At 44.4% G+C, this 27,115-nt stretch overlaps 1 protein-coding gene across 1 annotated transcript in view; it reads right to left on the bottom strand.

Annotated features, from left to right (window-relative positions):
* The window catches only part of PSMB7 (proteasome subunit beta 7), a 63,133-nt gene that overhangs the window by 1,157 nt on the left and 34,861 nt on the right, over positions 1-27,115 (bottom strand). The window contains 1 exon segment of the mRNA NM_001097476.2: positions 2,233-2,384. Coding sequence (NP_001090945.1) covers positions 2,233-2,384 — 152 coding nt within the window.

A 27,115-nucleotide genomic window follows, 5' to 3' on the forward strand; every position in this document is an offset into this window, starting at 1 on the left:
TTCTGCAAAACCTTCCCACAGTCACGTAGTCTCCACCACGTTCTCTTAACAAATCAGAGCAGCAGCCCCTTTTGAAGATGCCCCACCCCTCGCTGCTCCCACACAGGAGACCCTCGGCAGCTTGTGGTCTTGGAGCCAAAGCCCCACCTGACTCCAGTGGACCCGATTCATCTGACCTGCAACATCTGTAGGATGTGTGGACACACAAGCTCCCCCAACCATCCTGGGTCACAGCACCTGGGATCGGGCAGCACGAAGGAGGGCCTCTACCTGAAGTAAGAGTGGGCTGCAAAGGGCTGAGGGCAGACAAATGGGAACGGGCCAGACCGACCCCAGGACTGGGCACAGGACACCTGTCTGGCCGTGAGGCTCTGTCCTCACCCTGATGCCCTTCTGGGAACGGGTTCCCCTAACCCAGGGAGTGCGCCCATCGGTCACTGACTGAAAAGATGACGCTAAGGTTCCAGAGTGTGGACACTGCTGCGGCAGGGCCTGCTGCCACGTGAGGAGGAGCAACGTGGCGCAGAGGGCAGGTTACGCCACCCGCTGCGTGCTCAGTGCCTTTCACACCACCTCACTGGTCTTCACGACTAGCCAGCAAGGCCCTTTCCCTTCTGTTCTGTCACTTACTGTCTCCTTCACAGATGAGGGACTACATCCCAAGGAAGGAAGATGAGCTGCTGCCTCACGCCTCTTTGGACCAGGCCGCCTGCACTAAGCACAGGTTCCATGTGCAAACCACAGATACTACTTTTCAATGGCTCCGACGTGGTTCTGGAATCCTCACCTAGGACAGTGTTCAGTCTAATCACCTCCCCTTCCCCGACATCTTCACCACAGACCTGTTCGGAACACGCAGCATCTTGCAAATAACGGGGAAGTGGGCCACGCAGGGGTGCTTGGCCATCAAGGTGCTCCCAGCACAGCCCCAGGCCCTTCCCACCAGGGCCCAAGGAAGTCCTCGGGCTCATTAGAGATCACCTAGTCCAGTGCCGTCATTTCTGAGACAGGTGCCCCGAGTCACCACGCCAGGCAACGACAGATCCCACCCGAGCCGGAGCTCATTGCTGCTGCGCTGCCCTACCTGTCACCAACACACTGGTCTCCACAAAGCTGGGCTGACCCTGCAGTGAACACCTGCTGGCTCTCAGTGTTCTCTTTGTTCCTTGTGGATTACGCAGAGCTGAGAACACATGGTGGGCGTTAAAGCGAGACTGAAGAGATAATGTGCTTTCCTCTCCTCTGGCTGAGCCAAGTTTATAAATGCTGTTGCATACATTCAGAGTAGGCAGCTGGAACAGAGCTCAGAAGCCACATCTCAGGAGTTCCCATTATGGCTCAGCAGTTACAAGCCCAACTGGTATCCATGAGGATGCAAGTTGAATCCCTGGCCCCAGTCAGTGGGTTAAGGATCCGGCATTGCTGTGAGCTGCAGTGTAGGCTGCACACATGGCTTGGATCCTGCGTTGCTGTGCCTGTGGCATAGGCTGCAGCTGCAGCTCCAATTTGACCCCTAGCCTGGGAACTTCCATATGCTGCACAATTCGGCCCTAAAAAGCAACAAAGCCACAGCCTGAAGCAGTTCAGGCTTCAAGGAAGCGGTCAGGACCATACAGGGCTGTAAATGAGCAGCTCACCTGCGCGAGTACAGGTCCCCAGGCTCCATCAGCCAATCAACAAGAATCTTATCCTCCACTCCCAGCTGGGCCAACCCTCCCCCCCCTCAGCCAGTGCCTCGAAGCTAAATGGCAAGGTTCCCTCCAGGCTAGGAAGCAGCAGGTAGCTCCCAGACGCTAAATCTCAGAGACTCTTAACTCTGAACCAATGGTTGATAACCATTTAGGACTCTGGAACCACCCTGAGGAAAAGCTACGGGCTGGCTGCCCTGGAAAATGTTCCTTCTCACAGAATTTCATAGAGAATTCAGAGGAGTCTTTAAGTGACTAGAGAAAGTGATCCAAACCTCTCCCCACAACCCCTACCTGGGATTCTTTCCACCCATCCTTTCCCGTCAACGTTTTACAAATGACAGCACTTTTCTAAACCTGACAGCAGCCCACAATCGTAAAGCAAATAATGAATCAAAGGTCTGCTGGGTAAAGCTGGCTTGGGGATACCGGCTTTACTTAATGCGGGTGAGGATCAAGAAAATCCCGTCCAACTGTCATGAATCTAACAAAGGTGGCCGTGGAAGTCGCGGGACACAGGAACAATCTCATCTCTTCCACTTACCTGGTCCCCTTCTTGTTGGGCACGGAGTACGGGCGGAGAAAATCCAGCTTGCTCTTGCTGATGACACAGAGATCAATGTTACTTCCAGACCCCAGGTCATTGAAGATGCCGGCGGCTATGGCTTCACTCACTAGCTGCTTGGCTTCCTCCTCCTGAGAAAGAAAAGAACAATGTCCACAGTCAAATGGAGGGGCTGCTCTGCTGTCCACAGCGCTGTCACGAGCAGGAAGGGAAAGGGGGGGAGCCTACCTATGAGGCAGGCATTGTTTTAGAGATGAACCAAAGGTCTCAAAGCTCCTTGAGGATTTGCCCCAGGTTCCTCAGCTGGTGAGTCAGGGCCCCTTTACCGCACACGCCCTCTCTTCAACACACCGCTTCACACCAGACGCTCACCGCCTAACTGAATCCTGTGGGCTGACAGAGCAATTTATCACCTAAAACGGGGGGTGGTAAACCTTCCTTACAAAGGACCAGGTAGTAAATATTTTAGGCTTTGTGAATATAGAGTCTTCACCATAACTACTCAACTCAGTCATGGCAGCACAATCAGCCACAGACAGTCTGTAAACAAATGGGCATGACCGTGTGCCAACGAAACTCCATTAAACAAAAATGAACGGTAGGCTGGATTTGGGTCCATGGGCAGACCCGTGATCAAAAATGTCCCCAAGTGGCTGCGATCTGCTTCCTGGGTAACACAATGAAGAAAGTCAGTATCACAGGGAAAAAACTAACACCAGAACATAATGGTTCTGGGGAAATGTTGGCAAAGCCAAGGGTGGGGACCTCTTGCCCCAAAAACTCTATCACCTCCTACTAATGAGAACGCACGTTCACTAAAGTGATTCATTTTTGGAATCACTCTCTTTCATTTCTCCTTTAAGGGCAAGTCTAAGTCTCCCACAGTTACTGGTGAACAAGTAGATGAATTCATTTCTTATCCAAAGGCCTATCACTTGCAGGGTCCTGTACCCAAGCTAGGGATGCAGAGATGGGCAAAGCCTCCAAGACCCCTGCCCTGCAGGGGTGTAGAGTCCAGTGGGATCAAGAGACCCAAGGAACTACAACGCAGTGTAGTGAGAGTTAATTGATAACTGAAAAGGAGCTGTGGGAACCGGCTGGGTCAGCAAAGCCTCAGGGAGGGCTGAAGACAGGCTGCACACCAGACATTCAGAAAACAGGGCAGTGAAACAGAAGACCAGCAGCAGCAAGGCAAGTCCTGGAGAAATGCCAAGTTCAAGCTCTTTACACAACAAGGACCAAAAAAAAAAAAAAATCTCCCAAAGAAGAGACTATTAATATTAACTTCAGCTCCTTCCCAGGCATGAGGGGCCATATACATGCAAGATGAACTAAAGGAACATCCTGGGAGAAACGCCAGTGCCAGGCCCCAAATTCCAGTCTGACATCAAAGAGCAGGTTCACTGGCTTCAAGTCACGAGAAGATCTGAGAGATCACTCTCAGGCCTCCTGCTCCCCTGCCTGCCCTAAGCCAGTAAGTGGGATGCCAGTGACATGAGCGCCCTCTGCAGACTCACAGAAGGATAGAGAAGGCCCTGCTGGAAGTGGGATCCTCAGCAACCCAGCAGCAGGGGCTGGGGGTTATTCTGATCTTGATCCCACCAGATTTTTTTTTCACTTCCTGAGCAGTACCTATGTGGGGCCAATGAAACCAGTTATCCTCTTGCGCAGATAGAGCCCTGTAGGATTCATTCAAACAGGATCCTCTGATAGGAAATTCTCTGCTGAGAGTCCCAAGTCTATAGAGGCCAAAGGCCTTACCAGCAACCAGTGAAGGTGGGAGCAAAGAAAGCATCTCAGAGCAGGAGATGGTTGCTGCTGCTACTGCTGCTGCCACAGAGACAGCAAAAACCAACCACTAACTTCACAAATGCAACCCCATTCCAACTTGCTTCTCTTAATAAACAACGTGTGTGTGCGTGTGTGTCTTGCTTGTTACATCCTTCTCCTGATCTACCACCTCCTCTTCTCCTCCTTTCTCTGCTGTTCTATTATTTCCTTTGCTTTCTTGTCACTGCTGCTGGTGCTTGGAGCCAGCCAACAGTGCTAAGTAGACGTCACAAATCCTGCTGGCAGTGGTTACAGCTCCGCAGGTTTAAATTTCTCAAACTAGTTTATATTTGGGGATGGGAATGGAAGATTTATTTTCCAAATATTCCTTAATGTGAGTAGATGAACTTATGAAACTTAAAAATGTGTAAAAGGTACTGTGTAGAGCCTGATTTACTCATAAAATTATCGTATGTGCTATTATTTAAGTATGTCTTTAAAAATTAGGGAACATACATTTAACCCCATCCATCTCCCCATTATAGGGAAGATAATTCCTTAAGGAAGGAAATCTCACAAGTCTTTTTTTTCCCCCCAGTCCTACCTCCCTCTCACATACACAGGGCTGAAGATTTATGAAAGGAGTGAACCTTACAATTTACTGAGCACTTAGTATAATGTGCCAAGTACTGAGTTAGGCAGGCACTTTGATGATCATCAATTTTACTCCTGCCCTTAACCACCTTCTGAGGTTGGTACTGTCAAAAACTAAGGCTGAGAGAGCCCACAGGGTCGCACAGTAGGAAATAGTAAGACAGGTCCATTGGGCTCCAGAGCCGGAATGCCAGGGCACCACACCAGCTCACAAGTAGCCTGACTCAGCTGTGAGCTCCTTGGCACGTCGGGGACAGGAGACAGCTGTCTCTTGATGCAGGTGTCGCTCCCCCATCAGCAAGGATCTTCAGAACCTGAGCAAGTTTAAGAGAAGGATGGTGGCTGCCCATCTCTCTCTGGGCCAACCAGCAGCCCCTCTGATGGTCATTTCCACAGTTTCCCAAAACCGCCCAGAGACCACCACCTACACATTTCTACAGTGTAATACGGCGGAGAGAGAGCAATATTCAGATCCAAAGTCTTACTTCATATATCCCCCACCCCCAGCAAAAACCCTCAAAAGGCAAATCGGGTAAAAATTACTAAGGCTCTTTTGTCTAACCACTTACACAGTTAATGTCTTCAACAAATATTTACAGACACCTACTATGTTCCAGGAACTGCCTCATGTGACGACTATGGTCTCTTACCACAGTATTTCCATACCCAGAATTCTAGACAGATATGCAAATATGCTACTGGGCATATTCTTACTGTGTTTTCTTTATAGTGGAATTTCACAATTAAACAAGTCTTGTCTTTAACACGTGCTACCACATATTTAGGAAAGCTATCGAGAAAAACCACAAACTAAAAGCAAGAGGTGGGGGAAAACACCACATTTTTATCTGTCTCTGGCCTGCAGTAAATACAAGAAGCATTGTTACCGCCTTTAGGATTCATTCTTCATAGGGAAATATTGCCCCTCCGTTTTCTGGAAGAGGTGAAGTGACCTGAGCTCTGAGCAGCATCTGCCTGGGGACAGCTGGCCAGGCCCAGGTGTGAGGCTCTCTCCCACTGCCGGGCCGCCATCCTCCCCTGGCCAGCTGTTCTTGGATTTACGTTGCTAGTCACAAGGGAACTTGGATTCCGTGTGTAGACAGAGCAGCCAGACTCAACCAGGCTATCGGAAAAATGGCCCTCCAGGCCAACGGCAGCTTTCTTTTACTTTGAGCTGCTCAGCCAAGACCACCACAACCCCAGTGACTGCAAGGTAGCTGGGCAACCCAGGTTCAAGATCATCTGACAGATGTGGAGGCAGACAGACTGGGTTTGGATCTCCAGTTTCCTACTTACTGCTGTGCAACCTCACGAGTCATATCACCTCTCTGAGTTCATGCCGCTCCTGTGTGATACAGTGACGATACATCAGGATTTATCATAAGGCTGCTGCAAGAATTAGAAATGAAGTACAGAAGGCACCTACCATAGGGTTTGGCACATAGCTACGGCTTAATAAATGGTAACTTACTTAACAGAGCAAGCCAGCGGGCTCCTAGAGACAATTTCTCTCTAAGCAGTTGACGGCCTGGACCAAACCCCAGGCAAGAGGAGGAGGTCCAAACAAACCTGCTGACAAGTCTTCCCACAGAGCTGTGGAGAAGTTCCTCTAATAATTAATCCAAGCAAAAAGCACACTCCCTAAAAGTTCAGAGAATATAAAAGGAGCACTTCCTGCTTTATAGCTACAAAGCCCAAACTAACTGGGACTATCAGTCCCCCGGGCCACCCCTGCTTCTTAAATGAGATTACAATCAGAGTGATGTACTGTACTCCACGTCGGCTGTGACAAGCAGCACTTTATAGCGCTATCTGTTTGTCTCCATCACCGCAGCACACAATGTGTCCCTGGACTCCAATGTGCAGCTCCATTTACCGCTGCATGACAAATGCGCAGCACTTGTCACAGGCACAAAGAGGTCCACGTCGGCCACGTAATGGTCACCACAGCTGTACCCGAGTGCTTGAGGGGACAAAACAGACCCCCAAGTTCATTAAACTGACCAGTAATGGATCTCTCAAAAAGTGCCTTAGGAATCGTACAGAAAAGGCTAAAATAAATAACTCAGCATGGAAGGCTAATCTGAAATGGTGTTTGATAAATTATTTATAACACAGGCGATTGTCTGCATTTAATATTGGAGCTACTAGTAGCATCTTTAAAAGATGATTTATGTGTTGTAATGCTATTAAACTTTATATTGGCCCACTGCTAGCTATAAAGTCTGCTGAGATTTAGAGAATGAGTTTTAAACTGTCACTGCAACATCATAGGAGATGGAGACTGTATTAAATCTTTACTTTAAACCTGTTATCTAGAGAGTTGCATTTTGTAGACACTCACAAACTGATAGATTACCTCGGCAGCCACTACGGTGCAGCTCCAAAACAGCACTGTGAAGAAACTTTTCCACATTATTCTTGTCTACAGCTACAATTAAATTTCTCTTCTCACTTAAGTGATTTTTAGACTGGGAATGTCACCAGAGTAAAATGTAGGTCCTCTAGCCAATGGGCACCCTGGACAGTTCGACATCAAATTAATACTAAATAAAAAATTTAGTAAATAAATCCTCCACTTGCCACCGTTCGGTTTTGCATTCTAAACAGTGCTTTACTTGCATTGGGGGCAGGCAAAACATTAAATATACATTTGACTGAAAACCTAATACACCATTTTAGATACGGCTTTGGAATCTGAAAATACACATACATGCCAAGTCATTTGAAACAATCAATTTGTAATTAAATTTTCAAAATTATTTTTTATTTTCCTTTTTTTGGCCACATCTAAGGCATGTGGCAGTTTCCAGGCTAGGGATCAAACCTTCGCCACAGCAGTGACCAGAGCTGCTGCAGTAACAACAACAGATCCATAACCCACTGCACCACAAGGGAAGTCGTAAAAATTTTTTAAAGGAAGTTTAAAAATAGGGGAGTTCCCATCGTGGCGCAGCAGAAACAAATCCGACTAGGAACCATGGGGTTTCAGGTTCGATCCCTGGCCTCGCTCAGTAGGCTAAGGATTCCAGCATTGCCGTGAGCTGTGATGTAGATCGCAGACATGGCTTGCATCTGGCGTTGCTGTGGCTCTGGTGTAGGCCGGTGGCTACAGCTCTGATTGGACCCCTAGCCTGGGAATCTCCATATACCGTGGGTGTGGTCCTAAAAAGACCAAAAAAAAAAGACCAAAAAAAAAAAAAAAAAAATTGGTTATTTGCTGGAAATACATTCGATTTATGTGGATGAGGTGGTGATGTTACGGCGACTGAAAAAGGAAGAAATATTCAGCCTTTCTCATAAAGAATAGAGCTGCCCTGGCTCCACTATTTTTCAGGGCATTTCAGATGCCTCCCTTTGCTTTCTGTCCCACCGTCATGACAAGAGTCAGGGGACAGTGGCTCTCCCACCTTTACATAAGGGGAAAAAGGATGTGGGTGGCATCGTAGTTGAACTTCCGCCCAATTTCCATCAATTTTCCTATTTGCTATCAAATCTACAAGGCCCATTAAGTTCATAACAGGTTACTCCTTTACTAAAAACTAAGGATTTTACTCAATAAGAACTGAAGCAGTCCAAGTTAATCTTGGAAAATCCGCATTATCTTCTGTCATTTCAATTTCAGATTGCAAAAAGAAGGGAGTTCCTGTCGTGGCTCAGCGAATCTGACTAGCATCTGTGAGGATGCAGGTTCGAGTCCTGGCCTCGCTCAGTAAGTTAAGGATCTGGTGTTGCCGTGAGCTGTGGTGTAGGTTACAGATGTGGCTCGGATCTGGCGTTGCTGTGGCTGTGGTGTAAGCTGGCAGCTAGCTATAGCTCCGATTTGACCACTAACCTGGGAACCTCCATATGCCAAGGGTGCAGTCCTGAAAAGACAAAAAAAAAAAAACCCCCCAAAAAAAAAAAAAAAAAAAAAACAAAAAACAGCACAAAGTGCTATTGCTCTGATGCTCTGCAGCAGGACAGATAAGAGTCTGGGTGCGACAAGAATCTGGACTCTAAAAAGAGGGCCAACATCTTGCCATCTCCACCTCAGGCGGCTAGCACAGTGCTTGGTATGGCTATCAACAAACGAAAAAGTGAAACATCAACTTCAAATGCATGAGGTTTGCCAAACTAAAAGACAAGATTAATTCTGAAACAGATCGATACCAACATGGGGGGATTCCAAAACGGGACCAGTCTCAACTGGGAACCAGGGAGCAAGACCATTCAACGACAGTCACGCACTCGAGAGGAAGAGGTTTGAGCGCGATGTTCTGCAGTGGCTGGCGGACGCGCTGAGGTTCTGACCAGGCCACTGAGCGCCTGATGGAGTCACTCATGGTTGATGCTGAATAAAATTTAAAGAGCTCTAAAAAGTGTTTACACAGTCCCTCCAAAAGCAGTGTAAGAGACTGCACCACGTATGAGAACTGATGCATCCCCTGTATAACCACCTACTTTACAGTGGAAAAGGTTAATTTTTTTTTCCGACTGGACTGTGTGACAAAAGCAAGGGTGTCTGAGTTTTGTTTTTGGCTTGAGCTGTTTGAGTTAAACGCCTGTGTAAACACCTGGAACTGTTAGGTGTAACTGAGTTGAGCTGGCACTGAGTGTATCCTGAGTGGGGGGTGAGTGAGTGACTGTGTCCTTAAGGTCTAAACAGTACTGCCATCTCTTCTTGGAAGCTTTTGTGGCACCCAGGACGTGGGCGATGCAAATAATGAAGGGCAAACCCACTAGGGGTGCAGAAGTGATTGAAGAGGTTTTCAGCTGGGATGGGAAAGGGAGTTCAGGTTCGAGTCCCTGCCAACTTGGCCTGTCCCAGAGGAATGAATGATGCAACAGCCTGAACACAACCCCGCTAGGAGAGATGTGCAAGGCTGCACAACCACGCTGGGCTGGAAAGAATAAAGTCTGGGAAAACTGGGTCACCAACGACCATGGCATTTAACTCTCTCTGAGCCACAGGGGGCCGTGTCGGAAGAATGGGGATAATGCCTCTGACCAAGGGCTACTGGGTGGAACAAAGGGACAGGAATGTCCCTGACACAAAGATTTAACAAAGAGAATTGGCAGCAAGTTCTAGAGTAGAAAGAGTGAGGCAAGAGTGTGAGAGAACTAACACGGGCCTGTCACATCTCGGGGGCTGAGCCGATCACTTACATCACGTGTTAAATCCTCACGACCACCGCCTGTGCAGCAGAGGACACCCTGAGGTGCAAGAAAGGCTGGCTGGTGCACTCAAAGGCACTTGGCTGTGTGTAAGTGGGACGCAGGGATCCGTGCCACGTTAGTGCCTGGCCTGCCCAGAGCCTATGTCTTCCTACCCCACCACGGGAAAATCAGTGGTGGGCAAGAGGTTTTGCTGGATTCTGAGACAGCAAATGGAAGGGAAAACACCTAAGCTTCCAGAGGGATAAGGACCAAGAGAGATGAGAACATATTGCTTTCCACAAGGAGAAGAAATCAGCATTCACAGCATATGTGTATACAAATATATAAAATTTCCAAGGCTGCACTGAATCAAATATAATCAGGGAAAAAAAAAAAAGAAAGAAAGAAAGACTGGGTTTAAAGACAGAGTGAGAAATATGTTCAACAATCCTCCAAATGAAAACCAAGCCACCCCAGGTAGTAATAAGATCTTAATAATATTTCTCTCTCTCCATAAAACAATGCGGTCAGTGATAACTCTGCCAATAAATTCCCGGAGATGCAGCAAGGGCTATCACCTGAAAATAGGGGGTGGGGTGGGTAATGAAGTGAATTTGTTCCCTGGGTCACAACAAAGGTAAAAAGGAGCCACATTCACATGGAGCCTATGTATCTCCAAAGTCTGGAGCCTGGGGAAGCAGTGCAGAGCGGAGGGCTCATGGGTAGGCTACGGGGACTGTCCCTCTCGTGATCCTGCTTCTATGGCCTCACAGGGATGAGGAAGGAGATCCAAGGAAGTGCCCAGCCCCCTTGTGCTCGGATGTTTAAAGATGGCCAAAGATGAAGCAAATCTCAAATGACGGCAAAACCCCTGAGAGAAGTACACGGATCAGCTTAGTTCAGCAAACTGATCCTAATACACTTGGGGCACACTGTGCCAAACACTAGGGATAAGACCTGAACAGACACAGAACCTGTCCGCAAAGAGTGCAGAGTCCAGAGGGGAAACAAGTACGATATGGTAAGAGCTTTTAAGAAGCAAGGCTGGGAGTTTCCCATTGTGGCTCAGCAGGTTAAGGACTTGACTAGCATCCATGAGGATGGGGGTTCGATCCCTGGCCTGGCTCGGTGGGTTAAGGATCCAGTGTTGCTGCGAGCTGCTATGTAGGTCACAGGGGCAGCTCCTATGCAACCCTTACAAGAGTCCCAATGAGAGCAGGCAGTGGGCCTGGGCCAGCAGTGGGGAGGACCAACAAGACCGGGAGGCGGACGTTCGAGAGGAGGAAGCAGCCAGGTGGGAGTGCAGGAGAGGGAGGAGCAGAGGGTGCCGCCGGGGCTTCCGGCATCGGTCATGAGCACTGAACAAACTCGGTCTTCACAGAACGGCCTTTTATAACTTCTTGGCAGCTATTTTTTCTGGTGGGTTGATAGGAGACAGCAATTAACTTAATTTTATATTCTAGACAATTATATATTCTGCAGTAGGAACTCTAAAGGGTGTCACCACAATGGGACAAGATGAAGGCAGAGCCAGTGAAAGTACGTATACTGAGGCTGTTCTGGAAAAAAACGACCTGGGCCAGAACCAATCTATAAACGCCATTTCACTGATATCACGGGCTTCAAAATACTCCTGTGTGGCCTCTGGTGTGTGGTACAAGGGACTGGTTAACTATGGGGGTAAGAGCTGGAAGGCGTCGAGAGAGAATCTCCTCGAAAGGGAGATTCATGGTCATAAGGGTTTGGCCACCTGCCAGGTAAAGTTACGAGGAAGCAGAAGCGGCAAGGCCTAAGCCGAGCAGAGAGGCAGAGGGCAAACGGGGCAGGTGAGTCCGATCCCAAGGTGCTACTAATTCAGAGACTTCTCCATGAGGCCCCTGGCCCACCACCTTCTCCTGGGACCCCAGGCACACATGGCCTTCAGACACACTCTGTTACTTAAGGTTCTTGGGGTGGGGAAGAGGAGAGCTTTTCAAAAAGACATGAGGAAACTCTAGAGCTGTCAGATGTACTGATGATACTCATCGAAGTGAGGAGGGTAGGGGAAGGGGGGGAGACGAGGCAGAGGCAAAAGTTGAAGAGAATGAAGATCCAGATGAGGTATGAATTGAGTCTGGTTACTTACGACCTATGTCACCCCAGCACGGTAAAGTCACTCAACATTTTTAAGTCTCAATTTCCTCATCTGCAAAAGAGGCCTAAAACCATCTAGCACTGGGGTGGTCATGAGGATTAAAAGACCAGTGTTCAGTAGGCAGGAAACCCATGATGACTGCTCACCGGACTGATTCTACCCCCTCTCTCTAATGTTCACACACACAGTTATCAAAAGCTTAACTCTTTGAGAACCACCAACGCAACGGGCAACTGATAACTCACTATTTTTTCGATCTCTAGTTCAAGGCAAATCAATTATGAAAGGAGCCATTACATGCACATGAAATTCAAAATGATGTCATAAAACCCTGTGTTCACATGCGCACTTTTCATACGGAATTTACTGCCATGTCAATAAGGAGTGTACGAAGTAGTACGTTTTCACTTATACATCACTAGAAACTGAATTCTAAAAGGAGGAAGGAGAGCTCGCATTTTCTGTTTGCAGGCACTGTGCCAGGTACATTCTTCCACTCACTCTTCCAAATAACCCTTTAAGGGAGGCCCTACCCTCACACCCATTTTACAAATCCAGGAAACCAAGGCTCAGAGAGGGAAAGTGACTGACCCAAAGGCATACAGCCAACACCTGGAAGGCCTGAAATTCAACATAGTTTTGTCTGCCTCCAGAGCCCATGGATTTTTTTCACGCACTGTAAGAGAATCTCCTAACAATTAGAGTCCAAACACAGTAATGATGCTTATCTAGCTCTTCAATATAACTGATCAATCATCACTCATGGGTTTATCTTTTTAAAGTAGTTTACCTCGACAATTCTTCAAAGGTGCAAAAATATTGTTTAAATAATGCTACTCTATCGTTCCACCATTCATTTGGCTCGCTACATTTGGTAGAACACTGATGAATTTTTTTTTTAATAGGGAAGAATGTACCCTCATCAAATCCCAAAGCAGAAGCCTATCCAATTCACTGCATCAGTACTACATTCAAATGTTCACATCTCCCTAAAATACATGTATAACACCTCCCAGCAAACAGAATGAGTCAAATTGTTTTTTTAACTACCTTGTATGTCAATTAAAAAGAAATCATTTAACTTAACTTTCCCATTAGACCGTTTGTTGATTGTAAATCTTAACTAAAACAGACAAAGAAAAGACAACCCCGCTTTAATTCTGTTAACATTCTGGGGTAAAAAGTAGTCAGAGGAGAGGTAAGAAAGCAAACTTTTGTTAAGCCTGACTACCAATATACGAGTAGGATCTCCCTATTACTTCCTTCAAGTACCATTTTACAAACGAGTTTTCTATTTTACAACCTGGGCTACAGGGGTTACAGAAGAGGCAAAAATGGATCTTCAAACCTAGATGTCCTCAAAGCCCATGCAGACATCACACCCCGTTCTTACTCCTCTATCACCCCAATTCCATTGATCCGAGTGAAAGGAAACTAATGCGTTTGTCAAGGAATCAAAGTTAACGAGTCCTTAAATCGTTTTAGCATCCCCAAATCACCACGGTTCCAATTCAAAAAAAAAAAAAACAAAAAACTATATGCCAACATTATGACAGGGTGACAATGACTGTGAATGTGACTGTGTCCTATGGATACAACGTTCATCGCAAATATTTTCAAAAATCTGTACTACTGCATGGAATTTTAAAGTATCTATTTAGCACAACTTCACATCATTTTAAAAATTTTTGTTTCCACACAATTGCAGGGTTAGGGGAGAGTGCTATAAATTACCTCACAGAAACCCACAAGTAACATTATCTGTTAAGGTTAAAACTTTAACTACCTTCCTGAGGTATGCTGCTGGGGTCTCATTACAGCAGGTAATCTCACATTCTGCCATGCACAACACACTAAGTACCCGCATCTCCCAATTACACTGCAACGTAAATCTCAAAGGACATCTGAAAAGTCTACACAGTTGCTGCACCCACTGCCGAAACACAACCACCTCTAATGGAACGTGGCAGCTTTCTAAACTAAATATTCACACGCAGGGACAGGGATGCTAAGCCTGGCCTTGTCCCACACTGAAGAGTGGATGCTAATTAAAAGGCCACAGTGACTCGGGAGATGACCACTCAGATAACTTTAGACACTGTCTGGAGTTTTGTTTTCCTATTTCCAAACAGGCTCAGCTGTCCAAACTTCCAGGATTACACAACTAAGAAAGTTGGAGCAACAGCCCCCACACCTTTCTCTTTGGTCTCCCTACCCCACCCTTTCCTCAAACCCCAAGACAGAAGAAGAAAAAAAAAAAAAAAAAAAACTGTCGCGCGAGAAGTCACATGTTTTTTGTGGCCACCTTAAAGTCCCCCAGAGAGATCTCACCAAACCCTCCTCTGCGTCACCTCTGTGCCCCCTCACATGCACCACTCTTCTACTTTTCATGTCACACTTTCGGTTCTTGGCTGTGGGTCTGTCCACCCCACTGGGCTGTAAATGTCGCTAAGAAAGGAACCATGCCTCATGGTCAGACACACAGCTTGGCATCTGGCTGGAGAGACATAAAACTCAGGTGAACAGCGTTCAAGGCCACTCTTCACATCTTGGAATGACGACCACCTCTCAAAAGTTTACAGAGGCCTTAAGGGCTACTCCATGGGGATACATGTGTTCTGGTAGGGTAGGTACCAAGGAACATCTGGTTTCCTTGCCCACTGCTCTATTGCCTTTGCCAGTTTTGATGTGTCTCAGAAGTTTTGAGGACACTTTGTTTAAAAAGCCTTCATAACAGCAGAGGTATCCAAGGTGCATTCATTTTTACCACAATCATTTGGCTATTTTTGGAACTGTTTTTACTTGGGCTAGCAAAACCTAGACTTGATATAGGCTGTGATGCAAAAAAAATAACTGTCATAATAGTAGTAATGGCTTTGAAATATCTCACGTAAGCCAACTTTATTCTCATGCCTCTTAAGAATTGCCAATCCCTTCAAATATTGGCGGTTCCATTTATTCAGATCTTCCGATACATAAAATTTCCTGACTTTTCCCCCCTTGAGTTGATGCAGATATATGAAAACCATAGGGCTTGCTTTTTTTTTTTTTGGCTAGAAATGAAAACTTCTCTGCCTGTGCAAATTACAGAGGCATTTTAAAATTACCATATGTTTTAGATCAGAAGGTAAAAACAGTACAGCAGTCCATGAAAACTTTCCAGCCCATGAAAGCTTACAATTAACTCGTTAAAATACAGTTCAAGCCCTCGAGTTCCCCTACTCTTGTAAGCAGTGTTCCCATGTAACATTTAAATATTCTGTGTCAGTAAGTTCACCATTTTTATGTTCATTTACATGTACAATGTAAACGTACATAGGTGCCACATTTAAATATTTAGCCCCAAACGTTATTTTAAACTTATTTTTTCCACAGAGCTGTTTGAGTTTTTAAAAATAAGAAGAAATATCCCCCAAATTCTTAATCACACTTGCATGTACGTTAGTGAATGTGTAATGTCTGGCTGCTTTGCACACCCACATGCTCACCACCTCCCCCTTTCTGATATCGCACACCACACAAGTATAATAAACCATGTTAATATTTCATACCACCGTGAAATATGCTGGAGTATCAATTCAACATCTGCTGTCTTTAGGGTCCAGGAGTCCCGCAGAGACACTTTCAATTTGTAATTGAGTTCTATGCTGAATTAATCAGCAGTTTATCTTTTTTACTAAAATAACGTCTTCACCACTAACCCAGATTTACATTAACAATTTATGCCAAATTACCTGCCAAGGCAAAACTTATAAGATTCTAAGCTACCATCCAGTAACACTCAGTCCTATATTTCATTTCTTGTATTTCTCCAACCTAAATACAAGAAAAGTAGAAATCCATTGTTCAAGACCTCGCAAGCCTCTACCCACAGAAGACTTCTTAGATTTGTGACACAGAGCCTCACTTTCGATAGTAAAATTCAAGGGGGAGGGGTCCTCCCATCATTCCTTGAAAGCGACTACTCAATAAGTTTTTACGATTCAAGATTTTTACAAAATAAGACTTCTAAAATGGAATGGCATCAGTAAATAATAAAAGAGCTTCTTTTCTCTCTTTCCCCAAGGAGCTATGACATTCCAAATCTTGGCTTGATGTGAGGAGCAGAAAAAGACAACCTAGATAAAGGAAGCATTTTTAGGACCTTAAATTATGTCCCCGAGACCCAAGCTAGCAAAGGCAATTCGATTTGCTAAGAGATGGATAAAGAAGTCCATTTTCTGATATCATGATGCAGACTATATTAGCAATAATACCTTCTTTTTAACTCCACCTGTACAGCTGGAAGTCACCAAACATTTATTTCGATTCAACATCATCCCCAGCTCTTGCCTCGCTCTGATTAAAGAATCTCTGGTCACAAAGCAGTTACATTCTGTCTGCTGGATCTTTGCCACAGGTGCAGCAAGCAACAACATACTTTGTGAAATATTTCTCCTATATAGTATATTTTCCCCTACCTTTCACAGCTATAGGAAATATGTAAAGTGAAAACATTTCAAATGGAACACCTGCTCCAAAGAAATGCATCATAAATAATTACCTATCTACCAGAGTAAAATAATCCCTTGTTTTCAATCTACCTCACCCAGAGCTGTATAAGGAATTTCCACCATCGCACAGAATGGCCTCTTCCAATACTACCTCTGGATTATAGCACCAAGTGTAACACATTCAGTTGGTACCCAATTAGCATGTGCTGACTGATTACACAGTATTGATCATATAAGAAAATGAAAATTCACTGTATACAGAGCAGGGTAGATGACCTGGAAAAATTTTTGCACAGAAATATTTTTGGTTGAAAAATCAACAACAATGATTTCTCAAAGTCAATACCTATGGCAGTATACCATCTGCAATTTTTTCACTACTCCTCAAAGAATTAGAAACAAAGACCTTCAAATTTACACAGGGTCACTTTCCTAAGATTTGTTGATTCTTGAATTCCAGAGGCCTGGCCCCAAGTGGCCATTTCTAAATCAAGGAAGACTAAGGAATCCATGAAAATCAAAGGGAGAGAAGCAATTATGTACCTGCGAAGTTCCAAACTATACGGCAGGGAGCGAAGTCTTGCCCTTACAAAACACCACAAAACGAAAATGAGCAAGGAGATCCAGGGGAGGAACCTTAACTCAAGCAGTGCTTTTCTGCCTCTCCAAAGCTGGCCCACCAGTGGGTTCAAATTCAGGAGAAGAAACTCACTTTTTAAAAGGGGGACAACTCAAAATATCTGACACTGGTGAGAAGCTTTAAACCACCAACAGTGTCTTACCACCTAAAAAAGGTTGAAGGGTAATTCTTCAAATCACTTTCTGAACCATAAGGCCAACTTCAACATCTACTCCTTCCTAAAATAATTCTTTAACTCCGCTGGAAATCACTACTAGGGATAATTCTATATAGGGCCCCAGAATTTATATCTTGGATTTCTGACATCTCTAAAAACTTTTTTTTTTTTAAGGGCCACACCTACAACATACGGAAATTCCTAGGCGAAGGGTCGAATCAGAGCTGCAGCTGCCAGCCTACACCACAGCAACACAGGATCCGAGCCGCATCTTCGACCTACACCCATAGCTCACAGCAACACCAGATCCCCAACCCACCAAGAAGGACCGGGGTTCAAACCCACATCCTCATGGATACTGGTTGGATTTGTTTCCGATGTGCCACAACAGGAACTCCCAGAAACTACATTTTTTTAATGTTAAATACAAGAGAAAATTATTAGGGGAAATTAATACATTTGCTGATCCAATAATAAAGACACAATTTACTATGTCTAATGCTTCAGGTCTTCAAGGAAAGCCAGCAAGCAGGAATTGTGACCAAAAGCAAATGACAGAAACAGCCTGAGGGAGAGGCTCTAAAAGCAACCTTTCACTAGTTAAATACACAACTGTCCCAACTACTGCTCAAATCCAATCCAGAAAGAAGTGTGTCAAGTATATTGCAACAGTTACATCTAAACATTTCCACGAGTTCCCGTCATGGCGCAGCGGAAATGAATCAGCGGAAATGAATCCGACTAGGAACCATGAGGTTGCAGATTCAATCCCTGGCCTCCTGCTCAGTGGGTTAAGGATCCGGCGTTGCTGTGAGCTGTGGTGTAGGTCCCAGATGCAGCTCGGATCTGGCGTTGCTGTGACTTTCACGTAGGCTGGCAGCAACAGTTCCAATTAGACCCCTAGCCTGGAAAACTCCATATGCCGTGGGTGCGGCCCTAAAAACCAAAAAATAAAATAAAATAAACAATTTCCACACTTGCATTAGTTCTTAATCAATAAGGAATCCATCAAAACCATGACTAGACACCAACTCACACCTACTGGGATAGCTATAATCAAAAGGCCAAACAATAAATGTTGGCAAGGGTGTGCAGAAACTAAAATCTTTATACACTTGCTAGTAACCAAGCCACTTTGTAAACCAGTCTGACAGTTCCTCAAAAGATTAATCACAGAGTTACTACATGGCTCAGCAATTCTACTCCTAGGTACACAAAGAAGAAATGACAATATATGTCCACACAAAAACTTTCACACAAATGTTCGCAGCAGCACTATTTACCACAGCCCGAAAGTGAAAACAACCCAAAAGTCCACTAACTAATGAATGGGTAAATAAAATGAGATACACCCATACAATGGAATACTATTCCATCACAAAAATTAGGATGTAGCACCGGTACATGCTACTCCAAGGATGAAAAGTTATGAAAATACCATAAGTTAAAGAAGCCAGTCATAAACGACATATTACACGATTCCTATTATAGGAATGTCCAGAATATGCAAGGCTGCAGAGACAGAAAGTAAAGTAGTTGTTACTGGCGGCCGGGAGGGTTGAGAGTAAAGGGGGAGGGGAGGAACATGGAGTTTCTTTTGAGGGTGGTTGATCACGGTGAGAGCTGTACCACTCTGTGAACATACCAAATGCTGAGGTAGGCTGTATGCATGTAAACTACAGCTCAATGAATATTATTCACTGTTATTAAAATAATAAGGCACCCAGAGTCCTCCGGGGACTCAGCAGGTTAACGACCCAGTGTTGTCACTGCTGTGGCGCAGGTTCAACCCCTGGCCTGGGGAACTTTCACACACCGCAGGTGTGGCCAAAAATAAATAAATGAATGAGGCATCAACACTCTCAGACAAGACGACCTTAAAAAAAGTCCAAACATCTAGTGACATGTCACCAGTCCAAAGAATTCACATTCTCACAGTAATTTTTTAAAAGCTATCACTAGGAGCAAAAATGTCAGCATGGATTCTCAGGAGCATTTCCTAAGGAAGAATTTTGGCTTTAAGTATATATATTCTTCCCCAGACATAGAAGATACCTAAACAGGTGTAGCACCCAGACAAACATAACCTTAAAATCTAAAAATCTAGAAAAGTCAAGTTCGGCTTATTAAGCTGACACCTACTAAAAGTGCTACTAGAAAAACAGTCTTAAACACCATCAATATCAATACAGACAAGAAAACTATTGTTTATGACCGCTATTGAGGGTCAGTTTCTTTTTTTTTTTTTTAATTTTGCATTTACTTAAAACTCTGTTTGATGCCAACAGGATTCGAGTCGCACAGGAAGGCGCTTTGGCTAAACACTGATAGTCTTCCTTGATCTCCATTGTCTGCTGTGTGGGTTCCGCCAGCAAACCTCCCAGCGAGTGGTCACCTTCCCATGGAGTCATTAAACCTCTGAATGTCAGCTGGTGGGATTAGCCAGCAGCTTCCACACCTGAGCCCCCGTGGCAGGGACAGAGGCATTTGGATCAAGATCACTAATGAATACAGAATTCATATGCCGCTTGTCAGGGCTCCTGAGCTCAGAGTCGCACAGATGCAACCTAAATAAGACGGAGGACAGAACAATTGTTGACGAAGATTAAAAAGTTTTGGCAGTTGGGGAAAAAAAGAGCACCTCATTATTCAAATATGATATAGTCTTGCTCATTTTTTGTATTTTTTTGTTCAAGTTATTCATGCTTTGCCTCAAATGGACAAATGCCATTCACCAACATTTAAAGACTTCTCGCTCTCATCACTAAATCTGAAGACTATGCTACCTGAACATCAGCTAGAGAAAAACAGCTCTCCTGTAAATATCTGAAACTTTGGGGGAAAAAACAATCACAGGATATCTGAGGTGGAGGACAATTAAAATATGAAAAATTCTGATGAATTCAAAGAGAGGAAAAAAATTTTTCCATAGCCAAATGACTTACTTCTATTCCCAATATTTCTGTATTTCTACCTCCCTTGCATCTTTCTATTCCTGGGTTCCTTCCAATCCCTGAGCTCACCTAAGAGGTTTACTTACACACCTCCTCTGACATTTGTCTGGCTTCCTGCCATCTTCACAAGACCTCATCAGAGGAAAGGAAGAGCCCAAACAGCCCACCCCTCCGCTTACCTGGAATAAGATGTCTTCCCCACTCTGTTGACAAAGAATCACAGGCCTACCAAAGAGGCAGGACGGCATCATGACTGATCACATCCGAGGGCCAGACTGACCAGGGCTCAACCCTTGATTCCGGCACTACCTGCCTGTGTGACCTCAGGCCAGACATTTGACCTCCCTACACCCTGTTTTTCTTCTCTACAAAAATGAGAATAACAAAGTACAGACTCCACATGACTGTTGAAAAGTCAACGAGATAATGCAGAGAAAGCTATTAGAACCGAGCTTGGCATGGTGTAAGCACTCAAAAAGCATCAGCTATCATGATTACTGTGTTTTCACTATCTTCTCCCCATGGCAAAAAGGCAAATACTTCTGCAGCCTGTGCTATGTGTTCCATAGGCTTTTCCTACTGTCACTGTGACCACTAGCTAGGCCTATCTCTGATTTTAAGCATTCAGACGGGAAAGAAGAATCATACCCATCTCTATCATGCTATATATAAATCACCAAGACGATGCAAGAACCAATAACCAAGTTAGTTGTTGCTATGTGGTGTTTGCATCCTACTAATGAATTACTAAAAAAAAGAGAAGCAGCAGCCATATTCTAGAGCCAATTTTGTGGAGCCACTGTATGAAGTGTTTTACAGACCACACCTAATCCAGACAGCAACCTGCAGGCAGGTCTCTGGATCCCCATCCTCTGGATGAAGAGTGCCGGGCTGTGGCCTGCTCAGAGTCGTGCTGCGAGTTCAGGGGAAAGGCACTCACAGCCCAACCCTCTAGCTCCTTAGCTCCCATGGCCCTTTCCATCTGACCACACTCAACTCAGCCTCCGTGTTTCCCTTTGGAAACCAGTCTTGGTGCCAAACTCAACAGATTATGTTCTTTAAATCAAAATAATACAGATCTCTGACACTACCGTCCATCTGCAAGGCACAAATAAATCTGAAACTCTGTGCCTTTCTACTACTAGACTTCAAACAAACACACAGCCACACTTACTTCTAAGATGTGCTGTCAGAACACCATATTGGTATCAACTCTTTCGTTATTTAAAGTGGATCTATAGCTGCCTGCAATGACAGATTAGTTGTGTTTCCTCCATAGCTAGATGTTTGGCATCATGTTTGTAAGGTAACCACAAGCCTTTAGGGCGATCACTGCTCACATCCTCAGTAATCTATAAGGGCTTCTCTGGAGGCCAGCACTTGCCGAGTGATGAAATATGACTCCGTAAATCAGACAGCTGAAGTGGCACTTGTGTACGTCACCGTCTATCCTCAGAGCTTCTCTCTGAAGGGTACAGGGTAAGAGCTCATCCCCCGGCACTGTGACCACAGAAAGGACCATCGGAGCTGGCACCGACTAAGCATGTGCTACTTAAAACTGAAGACACACTAAGACTGGGGGGCGCGGGGGGGAGATCCTGCTGGTGTTCGCACGCCTCAGGCAGTGGTAGAAGCTTCAGCAACTCATCTTCAAAAGGCAGAGAGCCAGAGCTCTAGAAACCTGCAAAAATTGGCTAAGCCTGCAGTCTTCATTTCTTTAAGTTGAGCATCTTCAAAGTCTAGAATTCTAACTGTAGGGCACAGCAGCTGCCACTGCAGATCTGATCCTCTCAGCTTTTGGCAGCTCTCAACTTGAGATTCTAGCAAAAGAATTTTTCAAGTTGCTATTATTGCCTGTCACGGATTTATAAATATTGTGCACTATCTGCTGTGGCATGGCTCTCCTGGGACGCCAGAGCATGCCAAATGCATAACAGAATGAAAAACAGTTTCTATTCTTCAAATAAATGCTAATTTTTTTAACTGTGCTCACATGATGTGTTTGGTGACCAACTTCAATAGTACAGAATATGTATCAGAGAGGGGGAAAAAAGCTGATTGTCTTTTTCAGCAGCATTCAGCTGCTACTTTCATTAAGCTTGTTTAATTAGATTCCAGATGCTAATTTGCAAGTCGATACCAGAGGGTGCAGGACAGTTTGCCTTTGAATCATCTCCCTGTGATGTGAGGGTCCTGCCGCACACCACTACCCTTCAGCGGCCCTCGCACGCTTTCTGACAATTAGTGCAAAGAGGGGACAGTATTGATCTTGACAGACTAAATATTAATCTTCTACCCATTTTAATGAATTATAATCTTCAAGAGTTTAAATTCCTCACTGGGGCCAAATGAAAACATTCCTTCTCACAAAGAAATGGGATGGAAGGAAAACTATCCTAAGTTATCAGATTCATTTCCTTAATTCCCTCCCTACCCTAAAAAATAACAATTTTTATTTCAGCAATCTTCAAGATACATACTCTCATGAAGCTAACGCCCTATCTACGGTACGATGGTCAAATTCCTTATACTTAACTGGAAAATGAACTCAGAAGACCACCATCTGCGTATCATTCATTTCCTATCTAGCTGGCCTATGGGTAAATAACCAGGGCAGGGGGCTCAGTTCTTATGCCAGCCTTAACAATGGAGAAAAAAATTCTAAGGGAATGGCTCTATGCAATTCATCATCACCAAAAAAAAACCCCCTCTAATACACCTGACCCCTTGTCATTAGGTCAATGCACAATTTCAAAATCAACTATTCTAATGTACAAGTACAATGTCTGAATAAGCACGTCTGCTGATAAAAACACCGCGAGATTTTTCAGCAGTTAGTAGTATAATTACTTTATGCCTTCCTTTTTATCAATCTGAGTACTATGAACACTGAGGGTGAAGTTATCAAATTGTCTCAAAGGCAGGCAAATCTGGCAACAACTAAGGAAAGGTGCTTCTGACACCTTTTTATCCACTCGTTCAACAAATACTGGCTGACTACCTACTATGCACCAGTTAAGAGGCTAGGCACGAGCAAACAGAAACAGGTAAGCACAGAGAGAAGTGCCCTCAGGGAACTTCCAGGCTGATGGCACGGATGAAAACAAGAAAATGAACATCCCAAAACTAGGAAAGGCAGTGTTAAGGCCACAAGTGGATGAGAATTTTTAAAGATTTTTAATGGGCCTCAAGTTCAGCTGGATAGCCGGCAGGTTCTCTGCAACCTTGAAGCAAGGCTTTTACTTGAGGCAAATCACTGGTTCAGACTGAAACAGTGAAGGCCCATCTTAGCCGTTTATGAATCCCAGGCTAGGTTTCACTGTCCTGCTTTTTGGCCGATAATTTCCAGATGAGTATTTGCCCTTTGGCCCATCTTTGTTTCTCTTATGTACTTAGCAGGGTGTTTGCTTTGTTGACTCTGCCCCAATACTATGTATTATTTGAGCAATGTACTAGTTATCTTCCTCTGTAACCTCAAAAAAAAAAAAAAAAAAAAAAAAAAAGTTCAGCACTTTCCAGATGGGAAGAAGAGAAAGTCCCCTCCATTTCCCAGGTGGTTTTTGATGACTCAGATTGTGCTTCAGCACAGGGTTATCCTGTCTCAACTCAACAAACACGTACTGAACATCAGGAGCTGAAGAAGAGAGATGATTTCATGACCTCCGCCCTGAAAGGCCTCCCTCTCTCAGCAAGTGGGGGAGATGCCCCTGAAAACAGTCATGAAACAATGGGACAGGTTTGTACAGTGGAGTACAGGAACACGAATAAATGAAGAAGCCACCGGGAGCACTGCTGGCAGACACCAGCACCAAGGATTCGAGAGCAAGAAAGCACACACTGTATTCAAAGAACAGCAAGCAGGTGAAAGCGGCTGGAGCAGAGCAGGAATGCAGACCTGTTTCCTAAAGCTTCATACGCATAGCCCTGGGCTTACACATGATGGTGATACATGAATATATTCCGTATTTATACTAATAGTATGCACTCATTTTCACGTGTCTTGGGGAAAGAAAAAATAACCAACACATCAAACCCAGGATTTCATAGATACAAACTGTATTTTAAAAATAGATTTAAATTAAAAAGGTGAACCTGAGTGGCTGGAGGGAAGAGAGAACAGGGAACTGACCGGGAAGGAGCACTTCCGTGATGAAGGAAATGTTCTGTCTTGAGTGGACTGATGGTTACTTGGATAATTACAAATGCCAAGATCCACTGTACTGTACACTTCAGATCTGTGCATTTTCTTCTATGTAAATGATCACTCAATTTATAAAACAGTGAGCTGATGTAAAAGAAAATGTTCAAGAAAAATAACAGTACAGGTGGCACCCAGACATGGCAGAATCCTTAAATGTGGTGTGCAAATGACAAGTTCAAGATGAGCCTTGTCCCATAGAAATATGTGAATCACATATGTAGTTTTGAATTTTCTAGTAGCTACATTTAAAAAAAGAAAATAATTTTAATAATGTTTTTATGTAACCCAATATAGTTAATATTGTATTGTTTCAACACGTGATCAATGTAAATATTAACAAGATGTATTTCGTAATTTTTTGTTACCACGTGTCTGCAATCTGGCATGTGTTTTCTACTTGCAGCATCTCCCAATTCAGACTAGCCACGTGCAAGTGCTCAATAGCCAGCCATACGTGGTTGGCGGCTACCATACCAGACTGTGCAGCTGAAGACGATGAGAAAACATTAAAGGTTTTTAAGGAGAGAGGAAGTTTTCATTTCATAAATGCTATAGTCCAGGCCCAGCACTGTCCAAGGCACAGGTTTGTGGTTAAAAAAAAAAAAAAAAAAAAAGACTGGGTTTTCTCTAATTGATTTAACAATAAAGCCAAGGCTTGTTTCATGAGTCTGGCCAAAAATTACTATTTGGCAAACAATTCGTAATTACGATAGCCTAAAACTGCCCCCTCCCAATGCAGTTCTCAGTGAAGTGAGTAGCAGTTACTGTCCTGGCAATCCATGCAAGATCTGAGAGGCACAATTGCTCTGCTGGGTTGCTGTGTGAGACATGGCCAGAATCCTGTCCCTACTGAAGGGAAAAAGCAGCCTTAGTCACCCAGCCCTGCAGGCTCAAAACAGGCAAGAAAGAAACGTCATGGAGGGTTCTTCCCACAGAAAGAAAACAAGCCTCCCTGAAAAGAAGGAAAATAAAAAGGTTGGAAATTTGAAACCAAAGTGTTTCCAGGAGCTCTGTGCAAATGCGGGACCAGAAATTCAGACACCCTGACCGAATTCTCTTTTACAACAAAGTTACTAAAAACGATGTCCTTGCAACTGTGCTAAGCAGTCTCCACCTTCCAATGAAACCACCTCATTTAATCTTCACCAAAAGAGAACAGGGTGGCCTGTCTTCACAGTAGTTTTGTTATCTATTAACATCCTTTCAGACTTTTAAAGTATTACCTGTGCCTTCCATTTACTTTTTTTTTTTTTTTTTTTTTTTGTCTTTTGTCTTTTGTCTTTTGTTGTTGTTGTTGTTGTTGCTGCTATTTCTTGGGCCGCTCCCGCGGCATATGGAGGTTCCCAGGCTAGGGGTTGAATCGGAGCTGTAGCCACCGGCCTACGCCAGAGCCACAGCAACGCGGGATCCGAGCCGCGTCTGCAACCTACACCACAGCTCACGGCAACGCCGGATCGTTAACCCACTGAGCAAGGGCAGGGACCGAACCCGCAACCTCATGGTTCCTAGTCAGATTCGTTAACCACTGCGCCACGACGGGAACTCCCCATTTACTTTTAAACACACTTTAGAAGAGGCAAGTTCTATCGTCTCCTTCAAAGGTGACTTTTGTTGTTGATAGTCTATGTCAACTTCAGTGAATAAAAAACATTCACTTGAAGTTGTAAATTTAATTAATCGATCTAAAATGGGAATCTGGTCAACCTGTTTTAAGGTCTCAAGCTAACACAGAACATTAAGTGTCTGAGTTACAGACAAAACTGACTGAAGGAACAATCTTCAGCTTGACAGTATCAGGTGGTTTACTGAAGGGACGATCACATTCCCTTTACTTCCCTGCATCACAATGTGAAATGCATGGGCCTGTGAATCACTTCCAATCCAAACTCTAATAATATTACTTCAGCCCTGTTACGCCCCTTTTAATATACCTCACGCTTTCAACTTTTTCGGCAATTCTCATTTTTCTTTAACATATGGATGTCCCAATCAATTGGAAATAGACAAAGCTTTCAAGAAAATTTGAGAAGATTAATGTGGTTAAAGGAGGAGGTGGCATTACTGAGGTGATTTTCTAAATGAAAATCGTCAGTCTTTCTCCCTGCACCTTCGTTAATTCTAATGGATTTGTAGAGACTTAGGACTTCCTCTCCCTTAGTGTGAAGACTGGGACATCGTTTTTTCTTTTTCTTTTTAAGTGACCTAGTATATCTTATTTTTCCTCTGTACATAAGAACTCCAAACAGAAAATAATGCTGATGTGGGACTATATTTCCACATTGAGAAATGAGAACAGAATCCTAATCTCATTTATAGTTGATACTTGGACTTGTTTACGGTTCTTAATTGGAGCAAGACACTACTGTTTCTAGTACACAACACCTAGCTAAATATTCTATCTTTAGTCACGTTTTAATTCCTGCAAATATTCAAGAAAGGGAAGAATGGAGTTCCCTGGTGGCACAGCGGATCAAGGATTAGGCACTGTCACTGCTGTGGCTCAGGTGGCAGCTGTGTCGCGGGTTTGATCCCTGGCCCCGGACCTTCTGCATGCCACAGGCACGGCCAAAAACAAAAAGAAAGGGAAGAAAACTAGCCGTCAGTGACCAAGTCACTTACGTCTGCTGTCCTCACGTACCCAGTGGCTTCTGGCAGGAGACCCCTCTCCTGGCTGAGCGGTATCCACAACCCTACATGCTCTGCTCTCCTGGCACGTGGCC

The sequence above is a fragment of the Sus scrofa genome, chromosome 1 (genome assembly GCF_000003025.6).
Source record: "Sus scrofa isolate TJ Tabasco breed Duroc chromosome 1, Sscrofa11.1, whole genome shotgun sequence".
NCBI lineage: Eukaryota > Metazoa > Chordata > Mammalia > Artiodactyla > Suidae > Sus > Sus scrofa.